The sequence below is a fragment of the Schistocerca nitens genome, chromosome 12 (genome assembly GCF_023898315.1).
Source record: "Schistocerca nitens isolate TAMUIC-IGC-003100 chromosome 12, iqSchNite1.1, whole genome shotgun sequence".
In the NCBI taxonomy this organism is placed as follows: Eukaryota; Metazoa; Arthropoda; class Insecta; order Orthoptera; family Acrididae; genus Schistocerca; species Schistocerca nitens.
The window spans coordinates 44,716,820-44,735,967 of NC_064625.1; the positions used below are offsets into that span (position 1 = coordinate 44,716,820).

Sequence of the window (19,148 nt, forward strand, 5' to 3'; positions counted from 1 at the left end):
TCTTATTAACTCATGCCCAATGTTTTACCAGTAATCTCAGTCTTGAGTATTACCATATCTTCTACCCTTAGAGTCTCAGATTTTAAAATCTCATCTGATGGAATTTGCAACAATCTCTCTCTCCTCCTCATTCCGTCTGATAAGTCTCCCTTGACCCGAGGCTACTGATTTTTCCAAACTTTCCAGTTCCCTAATCGCAGAGATATCCCCATATTTTGCTAAATGTACATACAAAATTATATCACTGATCACCACATGTTTCAAGAAACATGACATCATTAACACTAAGATGCATGAAAAAATGCTGTGTCGTGCATGACATTTTAATTTATTACATCCTTAATACTACAAATTTTGCAGAGAGTATCCAAAGGAGAAGGACCCAGATAGAGGGAGGAGGATAAGGAGAGTAGGAGAGTAGGAGAGTAGGAAATGGGCAAAGAAAGGAAAGAGGATGAGATGGACAGAGAGAGGGGAGAGGAGATGGACACAGAGAGGGGAGATGAGGAGATGGACAGAGAGGGAAGGAGGAAATGGACTTACAGGACTAGAATACATACCCGGGCAACAATGGGTACTCAGCCAGTTTATAGTAAAACTTGCAAGTTACTGCAGCTCCCATCATTTTCATTTTTCTCTATATTCAACTACATACTATGAATGTCAACATTTTAAAGATAATCCTTAGACAACAATATACTTTTCAAGGTAGCTCCTTGCGATATCACTGGAACCTGAACTGTGGTAAATTAAATACAAATTGAATGCCGCTTCTCTTTGAAGGTTCAATCGTTTTGGTGACTGCTCAATTAATGGCGAGACATTAGACTCCAGCGCATTACGGTAGTTAAATATAGCAGCAGGTAACAGGCCCAACTGGTGGAAAGCTCGACCTAAATTGTAGGACACTTCTTGGAAACCCTCCTGACCACGGTATTTCCTGTACAGACTCATAAATGACAGCCCCTGGACGACAAGTGCATGTTTTTTTGCAGAAAATTTTTGACACGCGACCTGAATAAGCGTCACTCCGACAAGGAACGCAGTCATTGCTGACGGTCTGGCACGGTAAGCCGTGGTGTACTCACTCAGGGCATACTTGTACGTCCCCGCCACGAGGCAGTTGTTGGCATGCAGGAGGGTGAGGGCCTCGTGGTTGGGTTGCCTCGCAAGAAGCCTCATGAGGAACCTATTGTGACGTACGTCATCAGCACGCTGGATGACCAAGTTGAACAAATTCCAAATCCTGTGTTTGGAGGAGTCTTTCAACACATTATCTCTCGCCAAATTGTAGCCGTAGTATGCGTCGGCATTGTAGAAGCAGGCCAACAGGCACATGAACTCCAGCTCCCGCAACATTTCTGTATTGGATGTCAACTTCTTTGAGCCCAGCGCCGAAAATGTCAGTCTCTGCAGGAGATTGAACCGCTCAAGTCGCATACACGTGTTGCACATTTCTTTGAAGAGTGCCCACTCTTCTTGTACCTGTAACAGAACAAGATGGGACTATCGTAATTTTCCTTAATACCACTCCCAACATTAATATTGTTAAAAGCATCAATAATTACACAAAATAGCTAATTTCTTTGTAAAGCTGTAGCTCATTGGACATTATTATTCCCTGCATAGTTTTTTCAATTACTGATGACAATATTATAGTTAATGCAGATGGAAATACTTTTTCGCAAGAAATATCCATGATTTATGATCCTTACTAAATGCAAGGAGGTGAAATTTTCATTGATCAAATAGCTGTTTATTTCTAAATTTGGTTACCTCACTTGAAAACTCTCGTTCTCCTCTTCTCAACAAACGGTTTATTCCAAAAACTTCCTATTTAAAAAGTTATACATACTCAAAATTTTGGTGTACCGCAAGGTTGAATCTTAAATAGTGATTATTACCAGAATTCAGTACCACACTTCTATAGTCTAAATTTTCCCAAATTAGAAAAATATCTGCTTCCACCAGAATAACTTTTTACTTTGTTAATTATTCAATTTGAAAATTGCACCTTTAAGATTTTTTTTTTTTTTACTTCAGGAATCCTCGCATAAGTATGTTGGTCATTTGAAACTATGCACGCACGACCATTACAGTGGTGCGATGAAGTTGAAATTCATGACAGTTGTGAATGAGACTTTAGGGGTGACGGTCGTATACGTGTCTGCTGGTTCACGTGGTTGTCTTGTGAGTAATTCAGGTTTAAAATGGAAGCAGAAACCTAATCAGGTCAGATTACGCGTAGTGACCAAACAAATTTACAACACTTTGAAAGAGGTGTGTGGAAATAGTGCAGTGGACCATAGCACAGTATCACAGTAGTCTGCTCATTTCTGTGAAGGTCGGGTAAGCCCTGAGGACAATCCAAGAAGGGAATGCCATCAACTGCAACACACTAAACCTCTCAGGTTATTGTCAATGACACATTGAGAGAGGGTCGTCAAAAAGTATGAGAGAAAATGAAATATGAGGCCAGAATATGTCATTTGAGTTTACAGAATCATAACTGTAATGTTGACGATAAGGTAAGTTGCTGCCGGATGGGTTGCACGTGATCTGAGTGAAGAGCGGACAGCAGGTCGCAGAAGAATTGCTTCAATGTTACTGAACAGAATGAGCACTGTTTCTGACATGGACTGTTGCATTTAATGAAACCTGGATACAAGATAATGCACCAGAACTGAAGTCTCAGTCATCACAATGGAAAAGATCTGACTCTCCACACCAGAAAAAAATTCTGCAACCAACAATCATCAAAGGTGAAACTCATGATTATCTTTGTGTATGATATGAATGGAGTCATAACTATAAATAAAACTGCCCCATGTGACATCTGCAGCAGGTGTGTACTACAAGCTGTTTCTGCAATATGTTTTATACTCAAAAATTCATCAAAGAATGCCTAACGTTCTTGCAGCTGGTCTCCTCATTTTGCACAAAAAAGGAAGCCACATATTGGCCTACCAGTGAGTGAAACAATCAACAAATGGATGGGAAATCCTTCCCCACCCACCACACAGTCCTGAAATTAGCCACCCCAGGCTATGACTTGTTTCCCAAATTGAAGGAACAATTCTGTGAAAATATTCTGATACAACTGAAGAAGCTTACAGTCAGGTGACCCCAGTAATCAGACAATTCAACAATGAAGGTGCTCCATCTGGAACAAAGAACTTGCCAAATTGTTGGGAAGCTGTCATAAGCAAGAATGGAGATTATATTGAATGCCTGTAAAATTATTCTCTAAAATAAATTATTTGCTTCAATTCTATCTCGCAGTGTGCACAACGTTTGAAACGATCTTCGTAGAAAACTTTTTTCATAAATTAGCGCCTGTAATTTTGGTTTTTTTTTCTTGTTATACAACTCTTGCTCTTTTACTAATGTAATTGTGTGTCCTTATTTTTGCTATGTTATTTGTTGATAATAACAATATAACACTAAGTTTTGATTTTTAATCTTATGCATATCTATAGGCAGGTGTGTAGGACAATGAAGTCAGAGGCTATCATTCATTTCATCAACATCGTGTACTCTGTGTTGATGTATGTCTATGGTCAGTTATTTGAAACGTAAACTTAATTGTGATCAAGTCTTTAGTCTACAGCCATCAAGTCAACAACGTACAATGCTTTTTAAAACAATTCCCATTTATTCTACCGTCTCAGTTGCACAATTTTAATTCATGACACATTTTGATCACTCTTGATCATCTACAGATCTAACAAGAAGAGGTCCCCAGCAGTGAGATCGACTTTTTTACTGCATTAATTACTTCTATTCCTCATTTTGCTTGAATTTTGTTTCACTTATAATCCCTTCTTTCATTTAAATCTTCATCTTCATTGTTTTGTCCATAGTGTTACAGAAATTTGTGTGTTCAATGTTTGTACGATGATTATCATCTAAAAAATGCACACCTGATAAACTAAAAACACATTTTTGACATCACTGCACAGTCAATATGAATACATTTATTTCGTCTTTTATTTCTTAACCAACAGACCAGCATTTTCAAATGTTTACATATTATAACACATAAATAAATATAAATAAATTTGGTACAGATATAGAAATTTACATTTAAGCCAAACTGAATAAAAGTAATGAAGAATGTCATTATGATTTCAAAAAAGTAAAACAAAATAAAGTACCTGACAAGATTCAGACCCACAACCTCCTGCAAGACGGGCCCTTACACTAGCCATTACGCTATGCAATCAGTATATACCATGATACTTTCATGACAAGCCACAATGCTGATGCAGCTACTTAGAGCTGAAGATGATCCAGAATGACTGAAACATATCATGTAATTACAAATGTACAAATGAGACTGAAGAATAAATGGGAACTGTTTTAAATATCAATACAGTTGCCAACTATCTCAGAATGAATATGTTGGCTGAAGTGAACAACCATCATTTCGGCAAATTTTACCGTTACTATGTGCAAATATCTGGGTATATCAGATTATTACACGATATAGGGTCAATGAACGTAACTGTTCACCTAGTTTATAAGCTTGGACTACGGCTTGTGACAAAACTGATCATCGGGCTGTGAACACTGATTAGAAATTGAAAGTGTATTACTCCAGTGTTATGTACGCCCGTTTCCCCCCCCCCCCCCCTTCAACCTCCGCTCGCTCAGTGTATAAGCTACACAAGTGGCAGAAAGTGGACATGCACTGTAGGCAACTTCGCAACTCTCGCATTACACACTCTGCCACTGACGACCTCAAGGCAAACATACATGTAGATGTAGAAGGCATCAGTCTGCATTGCACTACAGCCACGTAAACATGGCTGTCATCATTGTTGCTCCCGCCAAGTGTGAATAACGAAGTATAATTTGGTTTCTCCAAGCAGAAGGGAATAGTGCAGCAGAAATTAATTGGAGAATGAGCTGAGTGTAAGGTGATAACTTCACGGCTAACGGTGTTGTGCGTGAATGGTGCCGAAAGTTTAAAAAATGGCCGAAATGACGTGCATGATGAAGGGGGCCGAGGACACATGTCTGTCATTACAGCCGACCTTATTGAACAAGTTGACAGAATGGTTAGAGGAAATCGTAGGTTCGCCATAACTGCTTTGTCTACGGAAATTCCGGAAGTTTCAAGATCTGTCGTACATTCTATCGTGCCTGAACATTTAGGCTATAAAAAACTTTGTGCTCGTCGGGTTCCAAAAATGCTGACGGATGCCCACTAAAGTCACTGAATGGCGTCAGCTTTGAATTTCCTTGACGGTTATCATGATGAAGGCGAAAACTTTTTTAAATCAACTGTTACTGGAGAAGAAACTTGGATCCAATATGACACACAAGAAAAAAAAAACGACAATCACAACAATGGATGCATCCAAATTCACCACACAAACAAATAAATTCAAACGAACATTCAACAACAGAAAGGTTATGGCTACTGTGTTTTGGGATCAAACAGGTGTGTTGCTTGTAGTGTTTATGCAGCCCGGAACCACTATCAATGCAGCTACTTATTGTGAAACTTTACGACGTTTGTTGAGAGCCATTCAAGCAAACGAAGAGGAATGCTGACTTCAGGAATTGTGTTGATCCATGACACTGCTCATCCACACACTGCTGATACAACCCAACGGCTCACTGAACAATTGCAATGGAACATTTTCGATTATCCGCCATACGGTCCTGACCTGGCACCCAGCGACTTTAACCTTTCCCCTGAACTGAAGACTTGGCTAGGAGGGCATCACTTTCATACCAATGAAGATCTTCAAAACGATGTCAATGCTCATTTGAAATCAATGGTGGCAGCATTTTTTGAAGAGGGTATTGCAAAGCTTGTCCATTACGTTGAAAATTAACCGTTAAGTGTACAAAACTTTGGTAATAAAATAATTGTTTTCTATGAACTTGTCTTTCATTTATAGCCTATCAGAGGTTGAAAAAACGGCCCTCGTACATTACTGTGTACCTGTAAGAATTTTCACGACAGGAAGATCATGATCATTGTCGACAGTGAAGCTACTAGGAAAGGGAGGAAAACTAGATGAGCAAAGTTACATACCGATGGTTCTCCTTTGCCAGAATGGAAGTCCGGGGCATCAGGGTCATGGGATGGCTCTCCTCGGCTGGCACGTATTTCCCTGAGCGCGTCGCGTTTCTTTGTAAACCTCCTCATTCGGGTGAGTGCGTACATTTCCTCACGGTTCCTGATCCTCGTCCAGTGCCTGGACAGCAAAAGCTGGCCCACAGCCAGGAATTCTTCGGTTTTACCCTCAGCATCTTTCAGAAGCAAGCACCGCTCATACAGCAGTCCTGGTTCAAGTACTTCCGACTCTTCATCCTGTGTGAGGACCACGAGTGCCTCCTCCTCACGGCCCACGGCTTTCAGCAGGTCCGAAAGTGTCAGCCGCGCGTCCAGGTGCTGTGGCGCCTGCGTAACCACCTGCCTGTACGCAGCAATTGCCTCCTCGGTTCGGCCGCACTGCTTCAAGCACTCTGCGTGCCGCAGCCACACCGCGGGCAGGCTGTAGTTTTCTGTCTCTGTAAGAGGTTCTAGTAGACGCAGAGCTTCACGGTGCTCGCCTTCCGACATCAGGGCCTCCGCTACGTCAAGGTACAGGTCGCCCGACTGCTCCGGGCTTTGCCCGTTCAGGAGCAAGTTCAGCAACTCGTCAATCAGGTGAAAAGTTTTCATATGGATTAGCACGACTATAACTTTAACTTTGAGGTCAATGACCAGTGTCTCCGGGATATTGCACGATATTATCTTCAAAACTGGTTCTCGGCCGGAAGCCTGATTCTCAGATATTGCTTCCACTTCCACTCCACAATACTGAACGAGGATGTTGATGCATTCCTGGTAGTGCTGCAGGCTCAAGAGAAGTTCCAACATCAAATTGACATCTTCCGTAGTGACGGACTGAGGACTTTTGGAAAATGCGATGTCCATAACTTCCTTCGCACGGGCCAGTTCATTGCGCTCGTGGTACTTTGTAGCCACAATCTTCGCTATGTGGAACAGGACCAGACCCTGGTCGTGACGGAGGAGTGTCATCAGCCTGATGAGGCCCCTGAGGCCAGCCTTCGTTTCACCCACCTTGTCCAGGAGCTCCCAGCGTTTCATGTATATACTGACCATGTGCTCTTCCGTATTGGCCGAATCAGCTGCAATGGCCTTGGAGTAGCAGGTTGCCGCCTGCCTCAGGTTGCCCTGCTCTTCAGAGATTTCAGCTAGGCGTACCCATTGGTCCACATCGTTTGGGTTCAGGTGGGCCGCAATCAGTGCAAACTGTAAGGATTTCTCCGGGCAGCCCTTCTCCTCATACAACACCGCGAGTGTGTGGAAAGGCTCGGGGGCTGTCGGCACCTGCCTTATTATCTCAAGGCACATTTTAATGGCCATCTCGTGATCGCCTCGAGCGTACCTTAAGTTTGCCTCACCCATCAATCCCTTCAGGGCGGGAGGAAGGTGCCGTCTGACACGTTTGGTCTTTTCTGTAGTTGATTTCCTCTGCCTCTGTGAAGGCCCAGCTGCTAGTTCTTCAAATTCTTTAATTGCTGCACTTGAAGGTTTAGGCTGGATTGATTCATCTGGGCGGTCTTGTACAGTATTGTAACCATCAATAACATCGTCGTCGTCACCATCGTCGTCCTCATCGCCGCCCATCAAACTCGCGTACTGACTAAATGTCAATTCCCCATTCAGAAAACGATTTGTTAGCTCTGACTCTTTAGCATCTACCAGCAAGTCACGTTCCAACACATCTAATTCCATCGGTTCCATATCATTGCTAGAGGACGAACTTTCATCCATTGTGACCATAGGAACTAGGTTACTCGGTGGTGGGCTACTACCTTCGTCCCAGAAGCTGAAAGATTCAATGATCTCAGCATTGTTCAGGGCTTCACTCAAGTTTTCAACAGCGATAATGGTGGTGATGCCACTGTCCGATGCATCGTATTGTGCATTTACACTTCCAGAGCTGGTGTCCTCTTTAGCATCCATTGTCTGAAACAAGTATTTCAGTTCAAGGCACTGTTTCTATAATGACTAGGTAAACAGTACAGTATTAAGAACTTATGTGCAGTCTATAAAAAACAGAAATTAATAAAAAAATGTAGGTACTTTACCATCAACCTACTACACACTATTAATAAGTCATGAGGTGTATAGAACAGCATCTCCCCTTCTTATCAATAGTCTCCAACTGTATAGTGTAAAGTGACTACAAACATCTAATAGTACTGAAGAACATAATACACAAAACTAATACGTAGCCTAATACAAGGGTTGTAACTTAAATAGTGGCAACTATTTATTCACAACTGATACAAAAGAGTTATATGTTTGCACCTGTTACTGTCCTTCAAAGTAGTCAGCAGTGTTGTGTAGAACCTGTTGTCAGTGATGTGGAAGGCTTAGTATACCGTTAGCAGAGCCTGTTCTGCTGATGGTGTGAATGGAGCGGTCTAAAGTTATGTGATTCTTGTGTACGACTGTGATAGTGTTATCCTAATGCATTACATTCCTTCACGGCAGACCGTCAATGCACAGTATTACTGTTCCTTTTTGGAACATCACCTGCGACCAGCTTTACGAAGGAAGCAGCGACACTTTCTGCGTAACCCACCCATCATTTTGCATGTCGATGTGCGGGCGCATACAGTGCAAGCAGTGGCTGCTCTGTTCGGTCAGTGGGACTGGGAAGTACTGTACCATCCACCATACTCCCTGGACTTAAGTCCTTGTGACTTTGATTTGATTCTTAAGATGAAGGAACCACTTCATGGCATTCACTTCAGAACTGTTCCAGAGATTCGACAGGCAGTTGACCGCCCCATTTGCACTATCAACAGAACAGGCTCTGCTAATGGTATACTACGCCTTCCATATCACTGGCAACAGGTTCTGCGTAATGTTGGTGACTACTTTGAAGGACAGTAACAGGTGCAAAAATGTAACTCTTTTGCATCGGTTGTGAATAAATAGTTGCAACTATTTAAGTTCCAAACCACATATAAATTGCATTTTGTTCTCACTTACATAATTTTACTACCAAAAGATATTTTGTTTCACAACTGACTTGTAACTGAATGTTTTATATTTATTTTGTGTCAATTTCAGTTCTTATAACATTTTACATTTCATTAATAGTTACTTGGTATTAAATATGGAATGGATCTGTATGTACCATATATCAGCAACACAAAAAAATGGATCTCTAACTTTACCAACTTTTGTACTTCATCAGTTATTTTTGGATATTCACAAACAGCTGTACTTTCAAACAAGCAGATTGAAATTAAGTCACCCAAAAACACTACAACAATTTGTAACACTTTGTAAAATAACAGTTTTCATCTTATTTCTACATTTTAACAATGAGATATGTTTCTAAAAAATTAAAAAATTTATGATAGCTCCATGCACATGTAACTGTTGTTATTTTTGCCATGTAGATATGTGAGTTGGGGTCTGTGAAATGGTTGGCACTGTACCTATGGCTGCGACAATACTTTTTAACTATGTCTTGGACTGTGGTAAATAAATGAAATACTGCAAAAGAATTGTGATGGATTATTGCCAAATAAGAATCCAAGACCTGTTAATCCTTCCCCTTAGTTCATTTAAACCTTGATTACAATATGTCTCTCTCTTTATTGATCTAAGTATTTCCACTTCATTTAAAGTATATGCTGATGTTTTTTGTTTTATCTGACAAAGTAAATCACACACTCAATTTTTATGAAAATATAAAATATTTGTAATGTTTTGATGAGGTACCATACATTAGGAGAGGAAGTGGGAGAACTGTGGAGATATGATGTTCCAGATATCTGCATAGAAATTTCCTTTTCACAATAAATGTTATGGGGCAGGGGAGGGGGCGGGAGGGGCGGGCAAAGGAGACATACTTCAGTAAATAAAGCAGAGCCTTGCAAAGCAAACATGCATAAATTGAGGAATGTTCAAGTACTACACATACCAGTGTTTGACATATAGCAATATGGCAGACATAATGTATGCATGGCCTCTATCTTTATCATCTGCAAGTGGACTCAACATTTCCAAGAAGAAAGTGAAGGTTGTCGTTCGGATGCAGCTCTTCATGCCAGCTTCTTCATCTGCAAATAACTACTGCAACCCACATCCTTCTGAATCTGGTGACTGTATTCATCTCTCAGTCCCTCCACAAATTTTACCCCCACCCTTCATACTTCCCACCAATACTAAATTGGTGATTTCTTCATGTCTCAGAATGTGTCCTCTCAACCAATCCATTCTTTTGGGCAAACTATGCCACAAATTTCTTGTCTCCCCAATCCTATTCAGTACCTCGTCATTAATTATGTAATCTAACCACTTAATCTTCAGCATTCTTCTGTAGCGCCACATTTCAAAAGCCTCTACTCTCTTCTTGCCTAAACTGTTTATTGTCCCTGTTTCACTTCCATACATGACTACACTCCAGACAAAGACATCCCAACACTCTAGTCTCTTCTTCAGAAACACATTTTTTGCCATTTCCAGTCTACATTTTATACTCTTTAATCAAACAATGAAAACATACTCTTTCTATTTCAGTCACTATCAATTACTTTGTTGCCAAAATAGCAAGACCTATCTAGTGCTTTAAGCTACTCGTTTCCTAATCTAGTTTCCACAGCATTACCTGGTTTAATTCCAACTACTTTCCATTATCCTTGTATTGCTTTTGTTAATGTTCATCTTATATCCTCCACTCACGACACTGTCCATTCCGTTCTTCCAAGACTTTTGCTGTCTTGGACAGAATTGCGATGTCATTGGGAAACCTCAATGTTTTAATTTCTTCTCTCTTCACCAGAACTTTTTTTTTTTTTTTAGTTTCTTTCGCTGCTTGCTTGATGTACAGACTGAATAACATTACAACCCTGTCTCCTTCCCTTCTCAAACACTGCTTCCCCATGCTGTAGAGTTGGATGCCCTCGGCAAAATCAAAATCATAGTTGTAGTTCCCCTCGCTTTCAGCCATTTGCAGTACCAGCACAGCAAGGCTGTTTTAGTTGGTGTTACTAAATCAATCATCCAGACTGTTATCTCCGCAACTACTGAAAAGGCTGCTAACCCTCTTCAGGAACCGAACATTGTCTTACCTCTCAACAGATAGATACCCCTCCATTGATGTTGCATGTACTGTACAGCTATCTTTATCACTGAGGCATATTTGTAAGATGTATTTTTTAATTTTAGTACTGTTACTAATGATACCTTGAGTCATAGTAGCAGCTGGTTCACTATTGCCATTGTAAGAACTGGTAGTAGTGCCCCTGCTGCTGCTGCTGCTGCTGCTGGGTTGGAGAGTTTGAATTCTCATAATGTGATTGCTTATCTCACTTATCATATTGGTGAGGTAGCTATTAACAATTTTGGGAGGAAAAATGACGGTAGATAATTGTAACTGTAAATCACTGATTAGTCCAATTGATACTATTAACTGATGAAGCCACTTCATTCATGATGGTACCACTAACTTTTAACTCACATCATGGTCCAACAAAAACCCCCATGTCTTTGTGAAGACATTTCCAAGAAGTCTAATCAGTAAATGAGTAGTGTGGTATGGTGGAAAATAAGATGACTGGGTCTGTCGTGTTACTGAATCGCATTGAAGGGCTGTTATCTAATCTTCCTCAAAAACCAACTTCTAGCATTATTTGATGAATTTCCTTTGGCTACAAGGATGGGTATGTTCTTTCAGCATGATGAAGCTCCAGCACATTCTACTGACTTCATCCAAGCCTGACATTCTCCAGAAAATGAACTGGCAGAAATGGTCACTTGTTTGTCCAGCAAGGTCTCTAGACCCCACTCCTTTAGATTTTTACCTGTGGGAACGGCATAATCCACAAAGGAAAAGTAAACACAAGAGAGGAATTTATCATTCACATAATGAAGAGTGCTGTCCTCATAAAAAGAGTGCCGAGAGGACCTCAGAAGAGCTACTTGTACTGTTATCAAGAGAATTCAAAGCTGTATTAAAGTTGAAGATAGGTTTTACAAAAATCAACTCTGAACTTAATCATCTGCCTTTGCTTAATACCTTCTTTGAGTATTTGTTTGGGTTAGATTCTAACAGCTGTATCTCTGTAAACATACATTATATGGAACACTTTACTGAAATTAGTCTATACTAACACCTCCTAAAAAGTTACTATTCCTTCTGGAAGACCCTGTATGTATGCATGTATTGGGCACCAAAATACTTTGAGATTTTTCTGCTTTACAACACAGTGTTATTGAATTTACTTTGCAGTTTTAGTATTTATTAAGAAAAATGCATTTAATATGAAACGAATGTTGGGTAAGACAGCTCAGTACCAAAATCAGAAAAGGATGAACCAATCACGAAACAGGGCCCACATATTACAATGACGTACATTAAACATGGATAAAATATAACCAGTGACACATATATGCCTCTAGACTACAGTACAGGCCAATATGTCACCACAGGCAAGATTTCAGCAAGGGGGAGGTAAGAGGGGAGGAGGGTGGTTTGACGTTTATGGAGGATGGCCCTATCACACTTGTGCCACAACTGTGGGTTGTCTACAGACTAAATGAATAATGGTATGCCTGACGATACCACGGAGTATGAATTAGCTGGGAGTTTATGCAGAATTTAATACTCTTTTTACTGTGATTTAAAATCAGAAAAAGATACTTGAATCTTGAACCACACAATACACCCTCTAAATTATAGTGGCACAGGTGTTTCTACTTATCGACTAAAGACAAAGAAACTGCAAGAGTGCAGTGTTCCAAGTTTAACATTAAATGTCAGTTACCCAACTCTGTAAGCCACATACACGGCATATCAAAAAGAATTATCTGAATTTAAAAAAAGTCACAGCTATTCTGTTGTTTGAGATGTGTGTGCAAACAACGTACTGTTGGAAAGAGCAAATTCACAAATTTTACATGGTCCCCACTAGGTAGCAGCAGTGCACGCCCACCTCAGTTCTAGGAAAAATGGTGTCGGAACAACAGAGTTTTGCACAGTTCAGGTCAATAATACACTAGACTCTCATTAATCCAGCCCTCAGTACGCTAACCTCTCAGAAATCCAGCGCACATCAAAAAACACATGCACAATGAATTATGTGCAACAATGTTTAGTTAAACAATGCTTTATATACTGTATTTGAAATTGTAGCTTTCTTTAAGGTTTGGAATCAAGTCTTCTAGAAGGAAACACGTTACGCTAGACCTCAAGCAGAAACTCGAAATTTTAGATTAGTGAAATCGAGATTCTTCACAGAAAGCCATTACTGCTCAGTTCAGTGTTGGACAAGCAACTATTTATGACATCAAAAAGAAAGAAGATGTTATTCGACAGTACTCAACACAAATGGATAGTGAGTTGGGAAAACAGAAGGATATGCGAAAGAGTGAGAATGAAGAACTGGATGTAGCTGTTTATAGATGGTTCGTACAACAACGCAGTAAAGGAATTCCAGTCAGTGGCCCAATTGTAAAGGAAACAGCAGCTGCGTTTAACAAACAACTTGGCGGTAGTAACTTGTTTGCAGTGAGCGTAGGTTGGCTATCAAACTAGAAAAAACGACATGGCATTCGGCAGCTGACAGTCACCAGGGAAAGTCACTCAGCTAATGATAAGGATGCTGATGAGTTTGTAAGCAAGATATGGAAAATAATAGAGGAAGAAGATTTAGCTGCTGATGCTTTGTGTAATGCTGATGAAACAACTTTTACAAGATGCTTCCTTCAAAAACATTAGCTGCCAAGAACGAGAAGGAAGCTAATAGTTACAAGCAACAGAAACAGTGTGTAACATTAATGGCATAATGTAATGCAAATGGGAGTCTTAAACTACCGCTTATGGTAACTGGAAAATCTCAACATCCATGTTGTTTTCAACACATTGACATAAATACTCTACCAGTGCAGTACTGCACTCAGAAGAAAGCATGGATGGACAGAAAAATATTCTCTCTGAGGTTCCATGAAACGTTTGTACCAACAGTGAGAAAAGAGCTAAAGAAGAAAAATCTTCCACTGAAAGTTATCCTTATAACTGACAATGCTCCTAGTCATCCTTCAGATGTTTCTCTAAAGTCCAATGGTATACAAGCACTCTTTCTCCCACCCAAAGTGACAGCCATAATTCAGCCCATGGACTAGGAGATTTTTAAACCAATCAAACATCATTACCGACATTCACTTCTTGTCTCCTTGCTGAACGAAAGTGAAAATGACTCTATCGAGACTATGCTGAAGGCGTGGAAAGCAATTAACAAATGTGATGATGTTTTCCAAGCAGCTGAAGCATGAGGAAAGGGGAGAGCACTACCATAATGAAGAGCTGGAGAAAATTGTGGCCATCCATTGATGCCGAGTTGGGTCCAATAGTCAGTGAACGCGATGAGTCAGTCAATTCAGAATTATCAATAACTTTGTACACTTACATATTCCACAACCTTTCAGGAGGAGAAGAAACTGATGGTGAAGATGGTGAAGTGGCTGAACAAGGAAAACTGTGATACGGATCAAACTTTAACAAATGAAGAAATAATCAAAAGCGTGCAAGAAAGCAATGAAGAAGAGGACACAGGAGAAGAGAGCATGAAGATTTCTCACAATGCTGGTGCTGAAGATGCCGGGGTCTTCCTGGAGTACATTATGCAACAACCAGATACATGCATTACCGACGTAATGCTTGCAAAGCGGTTGTGTGATAAAGCATCCCAACATCATGTATCATCATTGCAACAGTTAAAAATTAGGGACATGTTTCACATTGAGTGATATGAGTGTATAATTATGTACAGTATACACTCAAGGACTGAGTTTTCTTTGAAAATTAATGTACTTTTGGATTTATTAAAGTATATCCTCTATGTTTTAAAATTGTATCCTTCAGTTTAATAAAGTACGGTACAATATATCCCCTATGTTTCCAAAATAAATAAATAAAAAAATAAATAAATTAATAAAATAAATTTAAGACACTCAATATTCAAACACTTCTGCTAATTCGGCAGCCATATGTGCTAGAAATGGCCAGATTAGCGTGAATCTAGTCTAAATGTTCAGCGTGACTTTTGTACTAGGTATGGTGTGGGTCCTCCTACGGCACAGAACATTAGACATTGGCCTGAACAACTCCGAGAAACACGTTCTTTGTGTCAAGGCAAATCATCAGGCCGTCCCCAAGTGTCTGACACAGACGTCAAAAGCATATGCCATAGTTTCACAAGGAGTCCAAAGAAATCCGTTCACCATGCAACTCGACAGCTCAACATGCCCCCGATGTCTGGCTGGTGTGTGTTGCATAGACATTTACACATGAAACCATACAAAATTCAGCTACTGTAAGCTCTTCATGAAGATGACATACAACAACGTGTGGAGTTCTGGAAGTTCATTCTTGCAAGATGGAGGATGACAGTTTTCTTCCACACTTACTGTTTAGTAACCAGGCAACATTCCATTTAAATAGAAAGGTGAACCATCATGATGTGAGAATATGGGGTACGGAATAACCACATGACCTTGTACAACATGAGCAGAACTGTCCAAAATTTAATGTGGTTTGTGAATTTTCACAGGAAAAGGTGTATGGTCCATTTTTCTTTGCCAAGAATACTGTTACAGGAAGCACATATCTCAATATACTCGAGACCTTTCTTTTCCACAATTGGAGACTTATTCGAATGACTTCACTTACCAACAGGATGGGACACCATCACACTGGCATCTGGAAGGGCGGGAATTTTTAAATCAAAGGCTTACTGATTGGTGGGGCGGTTACACTTCACCAAATGATTCAGCCTTACAGCATTGGCCTCAAAGGTCACCAGACCTGACTGTATGTGATTATTTCTTGTGGGGATTTATAAAAGACAATGAATCAACTGAGACATTGCATAACAGCAGCCGTGGAAACTGTAACTCAAAACATGCTCACTGCAGTGTAGAACAAACTTGAATACCCCACTGACATATGCAGTGCAACTCAAGGAGGGTTTATTGAACACTTATGAAAAAAAAATTCTTCAGCTTCCCATTCATCAAAAACAAAATTCGCTGTATATGTTTATTAGTTTCAGAAATATAGACATGCCAAACCAAATGATTCTTTTTTAATACACCCTGTATAATGGGGACTAGATTCCCCACCTTTCCACCCAAAAGTTCCAATCCTTCCATCCTATCAACTCCCTATTCTCATCTCCCACCCTCTTTGTGTGCTGCCCTCTGTCAACGCACCCGTTCATTTTTCCCTGATCCTCTCCTTTTTTGCCCTGTTTTCATCCCCTTTCCCCTCTCCCCCAACCCCATCTCACTGCCCCACAGCTTCCCGATGCTGCGCCTTTGGCAGTTTAGTCCCTGCACACTCTGCCAGACAGTGCTATTCTCTCTTCCCACCCACATACTGCTATCCCTTCCCCTTTCCCAGCTCGTCCGAATTGCTGCTCCCATTTTATGTGACAGTTGCATTCTTGTCTGAGCTGCCAGAGATGGAAGTCATGGGTGTGTGTGTGGGGGAGGGGGGGAGGCTGTGCTTACTTGTGTAAATGAATGTGTCTCCTTTCTTTAACAAAGGCTGTGGCCAAAAATCTTATGTGTAATTGTTTTTTAGTAGAGTCTGTCTGCAACTTAACGAGTCATCTTTAAAGAAAATAGCAATCTATCTTTTCCTTACATTTTTGATATTCCAACCTGCATCCTTCTGAATCTGCTTACTGTGTCCACTGTTTGAACTAGATTCAGAGGTGGCAGTCCCAAATCCTATAGGAGAAAGTTTCTTTCAGTATATGGTCAGGAAGGAAGGAAAGGCAGTCGCCTAAAATTTCTTATCATCTAACTTTGTGCCAATGTCCTGGGTTAAATTGTCAACCACAATGTAATGTCTCATGAACTGAGAGCAAATAAAATGGTTGATGACCAGTCCATCGGATGGCAAAAATAAACTTGGTGAATCCCTTGGTGATACCCAAGAGAATTGGGTTATGAACCTACACTGGATTTCAGTCGCTATTATCATCATCTCAAACACTGATAATCTTCCTTCACCACCCTCCCCTCCCCTTCTGTGTTTTTCATATTTAATTCATAACATGTACATAAAATGTTCGGTGGCAGGAGGAACAAGACGTTTGGTCAGGTGAATACAAGGTTATAAATACAAAATCAAATAGGGGTACATCTACATCTACATCTACATCTATACTCCGCGAGCCACCTTACGGTGTGTGGCGGAGGGTACTTATTGTACCACTATCTGATCCCCCCTTCCCTGTTCCATTCACGAATTGTGCGTGGGAAGAACGACTGCTTGTAAGTCTCCGTATTTGCTCTAATTTCTCGGATCTTTTCGTTGTGATCATTACGCGAGATATATGTGGGCGGTAGTAATATGTTGCCCATCTCTTCCCGGAATGTGCTCTCTCGTAATTTCGATAATAAACCTCTCCGTATTGCGTAACGCCTTTCTTGAAGTGTCCGCCACTGGAGCTTGTTCAGCATCTCCGTAACGCTCTCGCGCTGACTAAATGTCCCCATGACGAATCGCGCTGCTTTTCGCTGGATCATGTATATCTCTTCTATTAATCCAACCTGGTAAGGGTCCCATACAGATGAGCAATACTCAAGAATCGGACGAACAAGCGTTTTGTAAGCTACTTCTTTTGTCGATGAGTCACATTTTCTTAGAATTCTTCCTATGAATCTCAACCTGGCGCCTGCTTTTCCCACTATTTGTTTTATGTGATCATTCCACTTCAGATCGCTCCGGATAGTAACTCCTAAGTATTTTACGGTCGTTACCGCTTCCAATGATTTACCACCTATGGCATAATCGTACTGGAATGGATTTCTGCCCCTATGTATGCGCATTATATTACATTTATCTACGTTTAGGGAAAGCTGCCAGCTGTCGCACCATTCATTAATCCTCTGCAGGTCTTCCTGGAGTACGTACGAGTCTTCTGATGTTGCTACTTTCTTGTAGACAACCGTGTCATCTGCAAATAGCCTCACGGAGCTACCGATGTTGTCAACTAAGTCATTTATGTATATTGTAAACAATAAAGGTCCTATCACGCTTCCTTGCGGTACTCCCGAAATTACCTCTACATCTGCAGATTTTGAACCGTTAAGAATGACATGTTGTGTTCTTTCTTCTAGGAAATCCTGAATCCAATCACAAACCTGGTCCGATATTCCGTAAGCTCGTATTTTTTTCACTAAACGTAAGTGCGGAACCGTATCAAATGCCTTCCTGAAGTCCAGGAATACGGCATCAATCTGCTCGCCAGTGTCTACGGCACTGTGAATTTCTTGGACAAATAGGGCGAGCTGAGTTTCACATGATCTCTGTTTGCGGAATCCATGTTGGTTATGATGAAGGAGATTTGTATTATCTAAGAACGTCATAATACGAGAACATAAAACATGTTCCATTATTCTACAACAGATTGACGTAAGCGAAATAGGCCTATAATTATTCGCATCTGATTTATGACCCTTCTTGAAAATGGGAACGACCTGCGCTTTCTTCCAGTCGCTAGGTACTTTACGTTCTTCCAGAGATCTACGATAAATTGCTGATAGAAAGGGGGCAAGTTCTTTAGCATAATCACTGTAGAATCTTACGGGTATCTCGTCTGGTCCGGATGCTTTTCCGCTACTAAGTGATAGCAGTTGTTTTTCAATTCCGATATCGTTTATTTCAATATTTTCCATTTTGGCGTCCGTGCGACGGCTGAAGTCAGGGACCGTGTTACGATTTTCCGCAGTGAAACAGTTTCGGAACACTGAATTCAGTATTTCTGCCTTTCTTCGGTCGTCCTCTGTTTCGGTGCCATCGTGGTCAACGAGTGACTGAATAGGGGATTTAGATCCGCTTACCGATTTTACATATGACCAAAACTTTTTAGGGTTCTTGTTTAGATTGTTTGCCAATGTTTTATGTTCGAATTCGTTGAATGCTTCTCTCATTGCTCTCTTTACGCTCTTTTTCGCTTCGTTCAGCTTTTCCTTATCAGCTATGATTCGACTACTCTTAAACCTATGATGAAGCTTTCTTTGTTTCCGTAGTACCTTTCGTACATGATTGTTATACCACGGTGGATCTTTCCCCTCGCTT

The 19,148-nt window shown here is 40.6% G+C and overlaps 1 protein-coding gene across 5 annotated transcripts in view; it reads right to left on the reverse strand.

Annotated features, from left to right (window-relative positions):
- Positions 1 to 606: 606 nt before the first annotated feature.
- The window catches only part of LOC126215035 (general transcription factor 3C polypeptide 3), a 33,105-nt gene continuing 14,563 nt past the window's right edge, over positions 607 to 19,148 (reverse strand). For all 5 annotated transcript variants that reach the window (XM_049941668.1, XM_049941670.1, XM_049941667.1 and 2 more), the window contains exons 2-3: positions 6,053 to 7,999; positions 607 to 1,485 (exon numbers count right to left, since the gene is read on the reverse strand). In XM_049941668.1, the coding sequence (XP_049797625.1) occupies positions 685 to 1,485; positions 6,053 to 7,996 (2,745 nt within the window). In that variant the 5' untranslated portion in view covers positions 7,997 to 7,999 and the 3' untranslated portion in view covers positions 607 to 684. The remainder of the gene's footprint in view (positions 1,486 to 6,052; positions 8,000 to 19,148) is intronic.